Source organism: Apodemus sylvaticus, chromosome 2, assembly GCF_947179515.1.
Source record: "Apodemus sylvaticus chromosome 2, mApoSyl1.1, whole genome shotgun sequence".
Classification (NCBI taxonomy): Eukaryota; Metazoa; Chordata; class Mammalia; order Rodentia; family Muridae; genus Apodemus; species Apodemus sylvaticus.
In genome coordinates this window covers 63,933,083-63,947,006 of record NC_067473.1, presented here as the reverse complement: position 1 = coordinate 63,947,006, position 13,924 = coordinate 63,933,083, and the positions used below count along the sequence as shown (strand labels likewise).

The following is a 13,924-nucleotide window of genomic DNA, read 5'->3' as shown; positions in this document are numbered from 1 at the left end:
TCTCAAAATCCTCTCACTTGGGCCCCCTCTTCCCTCAGACACAATATTTTTAACCTAGCTCTGCCCACCCTCAAAAGAGCCAAAAATTTTAAAGAAAACTTTAGAGAAAACTCTGATGAAGATAAGCCATTTACCTCACAGGACAGGAGACTTCCCTCCTTTCTTCTGGAGGGTGCCCTGCTTCTGGTGGTGTAGCTAAAATGGCTCAAGTGGCTTTCTAGGACAGACATGCTTAACTGTTTTGTTCCCTGCTGCCCATGCATAAAGGACTACCAGCCATGGTGCCCGACAAATGCTACTCAGTAACGTTTTGTGAAGAAAGCAAGACGTACCGACTCATCCGCATGTCTCTGCACACTGTCAGTGGGCGTCACTAGAGAGGGAGTGGTACAGCACTGGGGTTAATTCACTAGGAGGGTTTGCCGTGGGCCTGGGGCCACAGATGTCTGCGATGGATTAGGAGGCCAGATATTAGCACTGGTTTTCATTTTAGCTTATCAGCGTTTAATGTACAAATGAGAAAGTACAAATGCCATAAATGTATAGTTGGTTACATTTTCATTGCTTACAAATTTGCACTTATTAATAAAAAATGTATGTTTTGCCTATTTCCCTTCAGATAATTTTTATGGTGGGACGAGGATACCTATCTCCAGATCTCAGTAAGGTACGGAGTAACTGTCCAAAAGCCATGAAGAGATTAATGGCAGAGTGCCTCAAAAAGAAAAGAGAGGAGAGACCACTCTTTCCCCAAGTAAGAAAGACATCCTGACACCCCAAAGTTACTGCATAATCTTCATGTGCTGCTTTTTAGTGTGATGCAGGGAAGTGGAGGGGAGTTTGGATTTTGAGTTGGGACCCTAAAGATCCAGATGAGCAAACAAGGCAGTGACTTTATGAAGGCTTGGAAGGAGTGTGGAATCCCAGCCCAAACGCTTTATCAGGACCTCTCAATTCTCAGTCTCTTAAAAAGTAACCTCATCTTACTTTGTGTATGGGTGTTTTGCTTGCATGTGTATGTGTGTGCCCGGTGCCCTGTGGCTAGTAGAAAGACCCTCTGGGACTGGAGCTGTAGCAGCTGTGACCGGTGGCATGGGTTCTGGGAACTGTGCCATCTCTGCAGCCAGAGTTCTCAAACCTTTTGATCTTAGAATACTTTCACATAAGTTAATGAAAATAACATTATGTGTGTATAAACAATGAAAACACTGAACGAGAGTGGTATTGATTTCAGGTGTTTTTCCTATTTTTATACAAGTTAACACACTTGGATTCTCTGTTTTGTACTCACTGTGCTTTGGTATCTTACACTATGTTGCCTCTGATGGTTTACTTTTCTACTGACACTTTTGACCAGGAGTTATTCTTGATGCTTAAAAAAAAAAAAAAAAACAGATTATACATTTTCTGTTTATCCTAGATTTTTAAACTTTTTATGTATGTATTTATTAAAAATTTAATTATATTTGTATATAATTTTGCTATATATTAATATTATGTTATTAATTTTGTTATTTTTATTATACTCATACTATAACCATGTACTGTATAAAGGGTCTTTCTTCAACTGACCTGGAACTCAGTTTGTAGCCTGGGTTGGCCTGAAATTCACAGACATCCACCTGCCTCTGCCTCTGCCTCTGCCTCTGCCTCTGCCTCTGCCTCTGCCTCTGCCTCTGCCTCTGCCTCTGCCTCTGCCTCTGCCTCTGCCTCTGCCTCTGCCTCTGTGGGTGCTGGGATTAAAGGTATATCCTACAACACCTAACATCTTCTTTAAATGTGGGTGTGGCAGGGTGTGTGTGTGTGTGTGTCTGTCTGTCTGTCTGTCTGTCTGCGCGCGCGTGTGCGAGTGTGCATTGAAGTACCTAGGAAGAACAAAAGAAGGTATTAGATCCCCTAGAGCCAGAGTTTTAGGTTTGTAATGTTTTAAATTGTTCCTTACCATTCATTTCAAGACTAGCAAATGATCTGAAATACAAACAAACACTAACTGTGAGTGACTTACTCATTCATCTGTGTACGTATATAAAACCATTGTTACTATGCTAGCTAGCTTTTTTTATTTTTTGTGCCAATGGGAAAATACCCAGTTTCTCTTTGTTCATTAATCAGACTGAAAAAAAATGCTCAAGTAAACTCTCAATCTAAGTGTGATGAGCTCTTAAAAATTTGTACTGCCCAAGTTCTTATTCTGACTCTGCTTTCTCTTGCCTTCCTTTTACCCTCACCCCCTTCCCCTCCCCCTGCACCCTCCTCCTGCCCCCTCCCCCTTCCCCATTTCTTCTTTCTCACAGATTCTCGCCTCCATTGAGCTACTGGCCCGCTCATTGCCAAAAATTCACCGCAGCGCGTCAGAGCCCTCCTTGAATCGGGCTGGCTTCCAAACAGAAGATTTTAGTCTGTATGCTTGTGCTTCTCCGAAAACTCCCATCCAAGCAGGGGGATATGGTGGGTTTCCAGTCCATTGAAACAACCTGAAGGAGTGAGACATTAGAGTGAGGTAGAAACAAAAACAAATGAACAGTTTCTCTTATATTCTTTAAATTAAATAGGATAACTGTTATTTGCAGGTGAGCCAAAGAATGTTTGTGTTTAGAAACTTAGAAATTGCTTTCCAAATCTTAGAATTATGCTGAACATTGAATTTTTAGCATCAATGCATAAAAATGCACAAACACTGCAAAACATTTTCAGTGCCCTTTCCAGAGGTGTTGTTTCTATTGTGAGTTTGTTTCCTTCACTTGGGTGTCCAGTGCTGAGCTCGAGGTCTCTCTCAGTTCGCTCGTGCAGCTCTCATTGTTAACTGTCACTTGTCACAGGGACTGCGTGTTGACAGGTGGGAAGTGCACAGTAGGCTAGCCTCTGTCTGTGTGAACTGACGATAAGAGCCGAATAATCCTGGGCTTCCCCTTTATACTTTCCTATAGGCATTCTTTTCACTGTAGTTTAGAATGTGTGGAAGTCCTTTATTTCCTTGAAGCAATAGGTAATTAATTTTAATAAATTGTGGATGTGAGTGCCAAAAATGTCACAGTGGCACATTTGACTTAGGTAAATGACTTAATGTTGGATTTTAGTGGAGAAGTACAAGTTAAAGCTCTTCTTAAATATTTATATGTTAAAGATGCCATATATGAGTAAAAGTCGGATTTCTTTTGCAAAATGCCTTGCCCTTTAGTCTCACTTCCTTCCCCCAAAAGAAAACGTCACAAAATGATGAGGCTCCTTAAGGTGTTTGCTTTTGTTTTTGTTTTACTTCTTTAGATAATTGGTTGCCAAACAAACAAGTATTGGGCTCTTAAGTTACTAGGTTGTCCTTACCCTCTGGTGTCCTGACAGCGGTCACTTAGCCTTGTTTCTCATAAGCTTTCTTCCTGATAGTCTTTGTCCAGGAAGATCCCAACCATGGTGAATGACTGATACTCTCTTCTTGCATTTCACAGTGTCATATACCTCTAATGTTTACATTTTTATGTATAGAAAATGAGTGTGATATAACCATGATGGAGTATAATTGTCCTGTGACTTGGAAAGAATCTAACAGCAGAAAAGTGGAAATGTGGTCTTTAAAAAATAAATCCTGCCATCTCTACTTCATAGTCACCTAGAGACCAAAGCCTATTAATACTCAGTTACTCAATTTAAACTTATGATAATGCTTAAATACAACCCAAAGCAAAAATTACTCAATAGACATCGTACGTACATACATGTTATCCTCCTTTGAAAACAATAAAGCAGAAAATTGGGGAAATGTTAATGATAATTGAGTTTGTGAGTACCACAGATAAACTTAGGAAATACTTGCTTTACCTGCACTGTTAGATTTCATATAAGGAAACTGCCTGTTAATTATTATGATTTACCTTTTGTCCCTCGTTTGGATAAGTTAAGAATGGCATTGTAGTCTTATATACTGATTCATGATTCTAAATATAGGAGAACCTTTCTCATATAAAACAGACAAACAAGCAAGAAAACCACCAGCACAGTGGAATTAGGGTCACAGGTTCAGGGCATGACTGGCTACATAAAGACCCTGTCTCAGAAAACATAGGACTGGGGATATAGCTCAGTGGTAGATTACTTTATAGAATGTGTAAGTGTTTGCATAGTGTTTGATCACCAGCATAGGAAAAGGAAATGAGAAAAAGGAGATAACACAATGTAATATATTAGAAACCATCAAAACTCAGGATTTCTAGATCTTTGGTGCCATAAAGATGAGTTTATTGGTAGGTGGTGTTGGATGTAACTAACAACATTTTTACAATGTTTACTCAGTCCATAGTACACTCAGACAGTCTAAGCATATGAAAAAAAACATGGACCGATGTTTTTAGTGGCACTCGCCCTCTACCTCCCACCGTACGCCTCTTACTAGTGTGTCCCTGTCCTCCTCCATTGTCCTTCTCCTCACCCCTGCCACCCTCATGCCCTGCTGTCCTTGTCCTCATCCTCATGTGACTCCCTCACACTCTGTCCTCCGCTCCCTTCCTGGCTTCCTCTTCTTTTCTCCTTTCTTTATTAGCTCGTCAGCACTGGCTTTTCTAAGCTCTCAAGCTGCCCAGAAATTCATGTGCTGTCCTAGAGGCACAAGCGTTACCCCATCGAATGCATAGCAATTGATCCCATTTGGTTCACTGGGAAATTAGCCAAAAGGGAAGAATATTAAAATATGCTAGGTAATATTTGTAGGTAACAGATACAGAGAAATTGGAGGCACTAGAGTTAAATCACTTTCCCTTTCTGTATAATTTTGTTAGTGGTGCTGTTTTTGTTTTATATTGTTTTGCCAAGAGTTCTAGTTTTTTCTCATAAAAGATTATACCCTAATGTTGTTCTGTTCTAGGCCTTTTTATTTATTTATTTATTTAAGTTGTATGAATTGGGGCAAGTTTCATGACCATTTAGCAACTTGCCCATCTGTAAAATAGATTCACTGTACATCCCAGGCTGGCCTGGAAGTTTGGATTTTCCTGTCACTACCTGCCAAGTGCTGGGATTACAAGCGGGGACCACTGTGCCTGGCTGGCTTCCTTCTTTGGTCTTTTGGCTCAACAGTACCTTTGTTAGTTAATCATTAAAAAGAATCCTTGATGGAAAGAGATAATATGACTGTGTGTAGCCCGGTTGGTTATGTTCCGGTTAGGAAAGCAAACTTTAATGATTAAAACGTGCTTAGAGAGCTGAGAAAGATGGTAGTCCTGTGATCCCAGCATGAGACAGGGAGACAAGGGCAAGACCATCTTGCTGATTTCTCAGCATATAAATCGTATGATTTGGTCCCCCAGTCATTAGCAATCTGTTACATATGAGACATGCCAACATTCCCTAGCAACCAGTCTAAATCTGACAGAAATTAAACACTGGAGAGGTTATTCCTAGATAAGAGAAAATATCAGTTGTAATAATTTTCAGGAGCCTAAGGTCATGGGTTTGAGATAATCTATATAGCAAGATGTTCTTTAAAATAAAAAAGTCAATGACAACACTTTCAAAGTCAAGTAGCTGGGGTTAGCAAGATGACTCAGGTGGTAGAGGGGCATGCCTTTTATCCCAGCACTTGGAGACAGAGGCAGGTGGATCTCTGTAAATTGAGACCAACCTAGTTTACAGAGATAGTTCCAGAACACCCAGGACCACACAGAGAAGCCCTGTCTTAAAAAACAAAACAAAGTCGATGAGATGGCTCAGAAATTAAGAGCACTGGCTGCTCTTCTAGAAGTCCTGAGTTCAACTCCCAACAACCACATGGTGGCTCACAGCCATCTGTAATGTGATCTGATGCCCTCTTCTGGTGTGTCTGAAGACAGCTACAATGTGCTCATATACATAAAATAAGTCAATCTTTAAAAAAAAAAAAAAAAAAAAAAAAAAAAAACAAGGCAAAGTAGAAAGATGAGTGCGAGGCCTCCAAGGCTGAGGTCGAGGCTCGCCCTGCAGCCTGGCACCCAGTGTGACAGCCTCTGCAGCTTGTTGTTTTCTTGAGATGGCTGAAGTGTTCTTTTGTGGATTGCAGTGACTTGAGGTTTAAACTAGTGACTTATGGTACAAGGTTTGTAATATATTTAACTTATCACCTTTCAGTGAGATCCAAATAAGGCGTTTCTGTCTTGAAGTTCTCTCGAGATGACATTTTAAAATCAGCTCTTGTCCTCCCTCTACAGGAGAATTTGCAGCCTTCAAGTAGCCAGTCCATCACGGCAGCATCTACTCTTGATTTCTTAAGTTTTGTGTTCATACAGTTTGTTAACATCAAAAAACAGTTCTGTTCCTCAAATTTTTTTTAAGATACAACATTTTCAATGCATAAGCTCATGTGGAACAGAATGGAATTTTCTATTCAACAAAAGAGGGAAGAATGTTTTAGGAACCAGAATTCTCTGCTGCCCGTGTTTCTTCTTCAACATAAATATCACGTGCATACAAGTCTGCCCATTCTCAAGAAGAAAGAGGAGAGACCCTGAATTCTGCCCTTTTGGTGGTCAGGCATGATGGGAAGAATTTGCTGCTACAGCTTGGGAAAATTGCTATGGAAAGTCTGCCGGTCAACTTTGCCCTTCTAACCACCAGATCAGTTTGTGGCTGGTCATCGGATGGGGCGATTTCAATCACCAAGCATCATTCTTGCCTGTCCTGGGGTTCCTTGTGGAACACTTTCGCTGTCCAGCACCGTTCATTCTGAGGGATGGAGTAGATGCAGCATACCCTGTGTGGGGCTTGTCCAGTCCTCAGCAGACGCTGCCACAGTGAGGCTCTTTACTCAGTGGTGGGCAAGAGCTGAGGACAGGCTGCCGTGGGGCAGAGAGGAGGGGGTGCTGCATCGTCCTCCTCACCTCGCGCTCAGCTCACCCTGGTTGCCTGCTCCCTGGGCCCCGCCTAACACTCAGGCTGCTCAGTGCCGGCTCACATCACCTTCTGTTCTCATTGGGTCCAGCAACTGAGGAGAGGGTTGGGGGATTGCTTCCTCACAACGTAGCGAATTCTCAGGAAAACGCAGTCCATATCCTCTCAGCTCTCCCAGTTCCCAGATACAAGGCTCCATTGTCCAGGACATAAGACGCCATGGATGACACCTGATTAAAAGCCCACAAAACTGCTTACTGACAGTTTTGAATATGAGGCATTTGTGTAATTTAAATGTAAGGTACAGGTTTTAATTTCTGAGTTTCTTCTGTTTTTATTTAAAAGAAGAAAATAATTTTCAGGTTTAATTGGAATAAATGAATACTTCCCACAAGGCTATATTCCCTGAAAATTATATTTTTGTTAATTGTAAACAACTTTTAAAGAATAATTATTATCCTTTTCTCTACCTAAAATTATAGGGAATTTTAGCATAATGACAATTATTTATACTTTTTAGGTAAATGGTACTTGCTGGATCCACACTAACATCTTCTCTAACAATCCCATTATTTCTTCCAACTTAACTCCTACACTGCATCCTGCATCCTCTTTCTAGTCTTTATCTATAATGTGCAACCTAAAAAAAAGTGCTGGTGTCTTCTTCCTATTCCTTTTTTTCCCCAAGCCTGGTCTTCAAAAGGTTGGGTAATTTAGTAGCTGAGTTCCCTAGGTAGGAGTAGAACTATTAGGGTCATTGGAGTTGTGTGAAAGCATGAGGCCTGTTCCCAGTTGTTCTTACAGGACCCAAAATCTTACCTTTGCACAGATCCAAAATATAACCTCATCACAGCTTCCTTAGCCTTTACTTAAAGGTAATATAAAAATCATCATAGTAGTAAAGGAAACAACTGGCTGGATTGATGGCCAGGACTTCTCTTATCCAGGAATCCTGAATCTTCAAGAATTAAACATGCAAATTAAAGGAGATGTACTTAGCAACTTCAAGCCAAGAACTTCACCCCTCCCCCCAAAAAATACTATCAAATCTAAAATAAAATGAAATTTTGAGTTATTTTTAAAGTTCAAATTGTAATTGATACCACTGTGTATTTAAGCCTACTCACTGCAGTCAAATGAATTTTGCTAAACTCATTGCCAGATGGTTGTGGTGGTAGTGTGCACCTTTAATCCAAGCAACTCGGGAGGCAGAGTGATCTCTATGAATATAAGGCCTGCCTGTTCTGCAGAGCTAATTCCAGAATAACCAGGGCTGCAACAACAACAACAACCAAAAAGAAAAAATTTTTCAAACAATAAAAGTTAACTAAAATGTCATCAAAGGAAGGCCTACTGGAAGTTTTATATATTCCCAGTAAATTGGAAAATATTCAGAAGTTATTAACCAGTTAGCAAGTGTATTTTTAAGTCTTACATAAATAAAGCAAAGTCTTAAAATTTTTCAAAGCTGAGAAGATAATTGTGCTTGATACGAAAAATAGACTTTGGCCACAGATGCACATTTAGGTCCTGCTGAGGAGTGAGAGCCTTCAAGGCTTGCCCTGGTGGAGGACCTCCTCAGCGCTGGGGGTGGGGCCAGCCCTCAAGGAAGGAAGTTAGCATGTGAGTGGCCTAGATAAGAGGCAAAGGGACAGACTTCTTCCTCTCATTTTAGTATAGAATGATGTCTCACTTGAAAAGGGAAAGTAGGGTTGATATTAAATGAAGCTGTGCCCAGAAACCAGGCTCAGGGTATTGTGAGTTTTGTTTTTTTTTTAAATAGAAGAATATAAAAAAATAAATATTTAAACCTTCTTTCTTGTTTTCTATCAAATAGTTTTTTTTTTTCTTATCGTGTACAAACAACATAAAAAGGGTTTCTTTTTGTGGGGTTTTCTTTTTCTTTTTCTTTTTTTTTAGACTGCAGATAATCTTGTTGAGCTCCTCAGAGAATACAAGGAAGCCCTTGTTTGTGCAGAGCACTTTATGAGTAACTCATAGACAGAATGTAGGTGCCTCGTGAGGTCTTTTAAGGCTTGAGTGTAACTATATAGGACTGTTTAACTAGGTAGGATTCCTGATGGACTTTTCACTATTAAGCTACAGGACCCAATCTCTACCACTAAGATATTATTAACCTCAAAATATAGTTTATAGAAGGAATTTGCAAATAGAATATCCAGTGTGATCATTTATACTTATATGCATCTTCAACGAAGATTCTTTGCAACTTGTCAGATTCTGGTTCCTGAACAGCCCGTTTCTATATTTGAGGTTGAGAGGGCATAATGAAGCATCCTAAAAGACAATCTGATATAAACTGTGTGCTAGATTTATGCTGGTATAGGAGAAAGCATTCTGTAGAGACATGGTTTAAGACTGCAGCACTGTCAACTGGAAACCTTGTAAATACTTCCTATCTTGGTGCAGCCCCGCCCCTTTTATCACGTGATGCTGTCTTGTGCTTGTCAGGCACCATCAGAGCTGCTGTGCATCCCTCTGCAGATCTCACCTGTCCCCACTGCACACCCACTCCAGCCTCTTGCAAACCTCAGCTTCTAGCTTTAGTTGGAAACACAGTTCAGGGTTCAGGTGACTTCTTCGGGGGGCGGGGGGGGGGAACCTACCTCCTCAGAATGAGGTAATGAATATTTATTTTAAAGTGTGAAAAGTCGGGAGCTCTAGAACATGAAAATGAGTTTTTAACTTCTATGTGTACTTGTAGTTGAGCACTCGTTTTTGTCCTAAAGGGCATTGTACATTTAAGCAGTGATACTGTTTAAAGATGTTTTTCTTTAAAGTTGTAGCTCAGAGTATCTGTTGTTGGAATTGGTGCCAGAGTCTGCTTAATATATTTTAGAATCCTAATCTTAAGTCAGTCGCATGAAGTTAAGTAGTTATGGTAACACTTTGCTAACCATGATATAATTCTACTTTTCAGTAGTGGGTTTGATTAAACTGTAGGCCTTCAAAGTGAGTTGGCCACAGCTTTGTCACATGCACAGCTACTCATCTAAAGAGACTGCCCAGCTAAGAGGGTAGAAGGATACCCTACCCTTTTTCATAAGATTCTCTTCTTTGTCCACGTTGGCACTGTTAGTACTAGTATATCAGCACCTTGACCAGCCGATGTCGACCAATAAGCTATTTTTAAAACCATAGCCAGAGATGGAGAGTTCACTCTGAGCAGAAACAGCAGGAAGCTTAGAGGAGTGAAACCATGTAGGGAGGCTCTAGAAAAATATCTTGACAATTTGCCAAATGATCTTACTGTGCCTTCATGATGCAATAAAAAAGCTAACATTTTAGCAGAAATCAGTGATTTATGAAGAGAATGGCCAGTCTGGTTTAACTCAGCTGTGATAATATTTTTTAGAGTGCAATTTAGACTAAGAAGATAAATGCACTAAAAAGTTTATAGCCAATTCACATTTAAAAAATAAAAAAATGGTAAACTTTCAGTGAAATATTTTTTTAAAGCACATAATCCCTAGTATAGCCAGAAATAGTTACCACATAGAGCAACTAGGCCTAAAATATAGTTGTGACATTTCTAGAGAAATCTTTTCTACTCCTACAGGCTCTTCAAAGCATGGAACTTTTATACAAAATGTTGGACATTTTAAGACACTGCTGTAGTTCCGTTTTGAATCAGTGTGTGCGGGGCAGCAATCATGTACTGACTCAGTGAGAAAAGAAACAATTGTGGATGTGATTTGTCTTCAGAGAAAGGCTGCCAACCTAGATACTGAGTTCTCAGAGCTTCAAGTATAAACTTGCCTCCCAAGGTCCTGTTTGCAAGTGAAGTGCAACTGGCTGCTCCAGTGCATGAAGGAAGCTCATGAGGGAAGGGGGGCTGCCTCTGAAGGGACAGTGGAATAGAGAGAGAGCTGGTGGGGTGTCAGCGGACGCTCGTGCTGTGTACTTGTGTTCCACTCAGACACCGAGATGAAGTGTTGACCCCAGAGGGGGCTGGCATGGCTAGTGTATTTGTAGGGTTATATCAGTTCATCAGACAATAACTTTCAAAGTTTCAGATAACTGATCTTTACTTCCATTTTGACAGAGACATTTAAATGGAAATTTAGTCCTAATTTTTGTCATTTGAAAGGAAAAACTAACAGTTCCTATAAGGTACTTTTGAAGTGGAATCTGACATCCTAATTTTTTCTCGTCAGTGGGTTTGCAGCGAGGGCCTTGTATGCACTAAGACAAGGGTTCTACCACTAGGCCACATTTCCCAGTAAATACAATGTTAACAGTTAAAACATACACACACAAATATAAATACACACACCTTATTACCACCTTAGTAAAGTGAGAAATGTGGGCCTTTGTTTCAGTCTCCACAATTTCAACTGTCCTGTTTATAACTTACTCAATCAGTATCACTAAGCTGTTTACTTTTATTTACCTGTTTTGACTAATTGCAGCTATCTAACCAGTTGTGCATGAGGACAACAGCCAGTATGGTGTTTTGTTTTGTTTTTGTTTTGTGGTGCATTTTTTGTAAAGAATTCTGTAGATTGAAGTGCTCTTTGAAAACAGAACTGAAATATATTTATTCTTGTTAGTATCAAAAACCATTTTGTGCAAATCATTTGCTTTTCCTGGCAGGCTGAGCACATTGCCCAGCACTCACGATTGCTGGTTCCCATCTACAGTGCACAGGGGAGACAGACAGGAAGCACATGAGGGGAGTGTCTACACAGCTGGAATGGGGGTTGTAGGCAAGGTATGCAGTTCTGTATTGACTTGGAAATCACTGTTGTTTTAAGACTGTTGAACCCATGTGTGCTTGGCTGGGTTGTGAGTTACATGAAGAAACTGCAATCTAGCATAAGCAGACAAAGCTCACAGACTAGGCACAAATGGAAGAAAATGGACCAAAATAAGGCAGGGTGACAATTAAATCTAGGCCTTCAGAGAAAACTAAGGGTGGAAGATGAATTATAATCACCTGAATACAATGTAAGAGTGCAATAAGTGTGCTTATTCTAAGCTGTGAACTTTTTTTTAAATCATTCCTTTCTAATTCCATGTTCCATGGCTGACTAGAACCGGTTATGTGAACATATGCCTTTTTATTCCCATTAGCTACCAGCTTACATGGCTAACCTTACTGTCATATTTATCTTCATTTCGTGGTAGTTTTCACCCCAGGTGTGTGTGTGCTGTACTCTTCCTCCCTTTACCTGAAAACACTTTCCCTGGGTTGTCTCCTTGGCCATTCCACAACACAGCTTTGGTTTGGCTTTCAATGTCACCTTATTTGATGGACTGTGTCCCAGTAACAGAATATATGGTATTCCCATTGCTGGGTGTACTTTCAACCTTTGCTTCCACAGCACTTGTGTCTCCTAAGATAATCAGACGGCTCACGGATCAGGGGTGGACTTCACCATTCACCATGGCTCTTCAATCCTATTAAATAGACCACTCTTGGGCTTTAGACCAGGAAAAGGAGACAACTCTAGCATCTACCAAGCCTCACCCTTAAAGGTCACGCGCACTTCTTGGTCTGAGGGCAAGTCTCCAGTAAGGGAGAGGGGAGAAAAGTGCTTCCTGTTTGAGCTGCAGTGAATTACTACAGCTGCCGCACCTATGGCAACTCATGCATTCCTCTTGTCTGTAACTGCCAAAGGCTGGGTTTATCTCACTTCAGTTCCACTCAAGCATTCAAGAGGTTCTCATGGAGTCTGGGGAGTGGCCAGTGAAAAGATGGGGACTTTTCATTATCCATAGACCTCTCTATGCCTGCTTTGCAAAAATTATAATGGAGTAACTATTTTTAAAGCTTATTTTTCAATTCATAAAAAAAGACATTTATTTTCAATCAAATGGATGATGTCTCTTATCCCTTATCCCTCAATGTTTGCTTGAATTTTGTTTCTTCCCTATACCTACTTCCTAATTCTTTAGTTCCTTCCTGCTCAGGTCCCTTCATTTGTACTTTGGAGTTTTTCTCATGTAAATTTGTATAATGGAAAATATTGTTCAGTTTGGATAGAAAGCATGCAGAATTAAATAAAAAAGATAGCTGAAAATCAAATTGAAATTTATTTCTGTGTAAAGTTATTTAAAAAACTCTGTATTATATTTAAAAGAAAAAAGCCCCCCCAAAAAAGTGCTATGTAATTGATGTGAATATGCGAATACTGCTTTAATAAAGATTGACTGCATGGAGAAACCTTACGATTATTTTTCTAGCATTGCCGTCCAACAATAGTCGACCCCAGCTGCTGACGGTCATTTCTAAGCCAAGATGTGTGCTTAGCTTCATGGCTGCATGCTGGGTAGAAGTTCAAGCTGGCGGGATTCCAATTTGGTGAAGATCCTCAAACATTTAACAGTGTTGTGCTCTGCACCTGTGTTTTAAAGTGACTATTCTCTGTGTAACCACACAGTTGAAAGTCTAATTTAAAATTTTAAAGCAAGTGGATGTGTAGAAATCATTCGAGAACTGTTTTTCTCTTGTAACACAGCCTGCAATCATAGCCTTTCTATAGTAACACAGATTTTTGTCCACAAACACATCTGAACGTGAACTATGTGTTCGCTTAGTGCTGGTTAACCCATCGACTTTATGCATTTAATTTCAGAATCTCCTTCATTTTGAAAAATACTCGAAATAACTTCGGACAAAATATATCAAACTACTAGACAATTTCCAGGAAAAAAAAAAAGATGGTGGCCTTAAAACTCCTTACCTGGAGACCCCGAGAACAGAATGACATGAAGGTTATTTGGCCGGGGGGCCTGAGCTGAGGGACCCATCTCTGACCTTTCCAAACTGGCCTCGAAGTGACCATGTCTAATTACAAGTCATTTTTCAATGTATCATACGTGATAGTCTCCCATTCAGCTTATCTCTGGGTCATGAACGTTTTACTTATCTTTCACAGGATCTCTACCATGCCAGCTCTTCTGAAAGGGCTGTGATCATTGTATCTTACTGTCTGGATTACATATACTCTCCCAAACTCAAAATACTGGTTGAGAGTCATTAAAAAGAAAGCCCTCATCCCATGAAACTCTGATGGTCTTGCCCATCAATACACAATGGTTTTGTAAT

At 40.2% G+C, this 13,924-nt stretch overlaps 1 protein-coding gene across 3 annotated transcripts in view; it reads left to right on the top strand.

The window, feature by feature from the left end:
• The window catches only part of Braf (B-Raf proto-oncogene, serine/threonine kinase), a 125,087-nt gene extending 112,055 nt beyond the window's left edge, over positions 1-13,032 (top strand). For 2 of the 3 annotated variants that reach the window (XM_052173513.1, XM_052173511.1), the window contains 3 exons: positions 620-754; positions 2,295-2,448; positions 6,171-13,032. In XM_052173513.1, coding sequence (XP_052029473.1) covers positions 620-754; positions 2,295-2,448; positions 6,171-6,193 — 312 coding nt within the window. In that variant the 3' untranslated portion in view covers positions 6,194-13,032. Of the gene's footprint in view, positions 1-619; positions 755-2,294; positions 5,888-6,170 lie in introns of those variants that run through there. The other variant, XM_052173512.1, reaches the window with a different exon arrangement.
• The last annotated feature ends 892 nt before the right edge of the window (positions 13,033-13,924 follow it).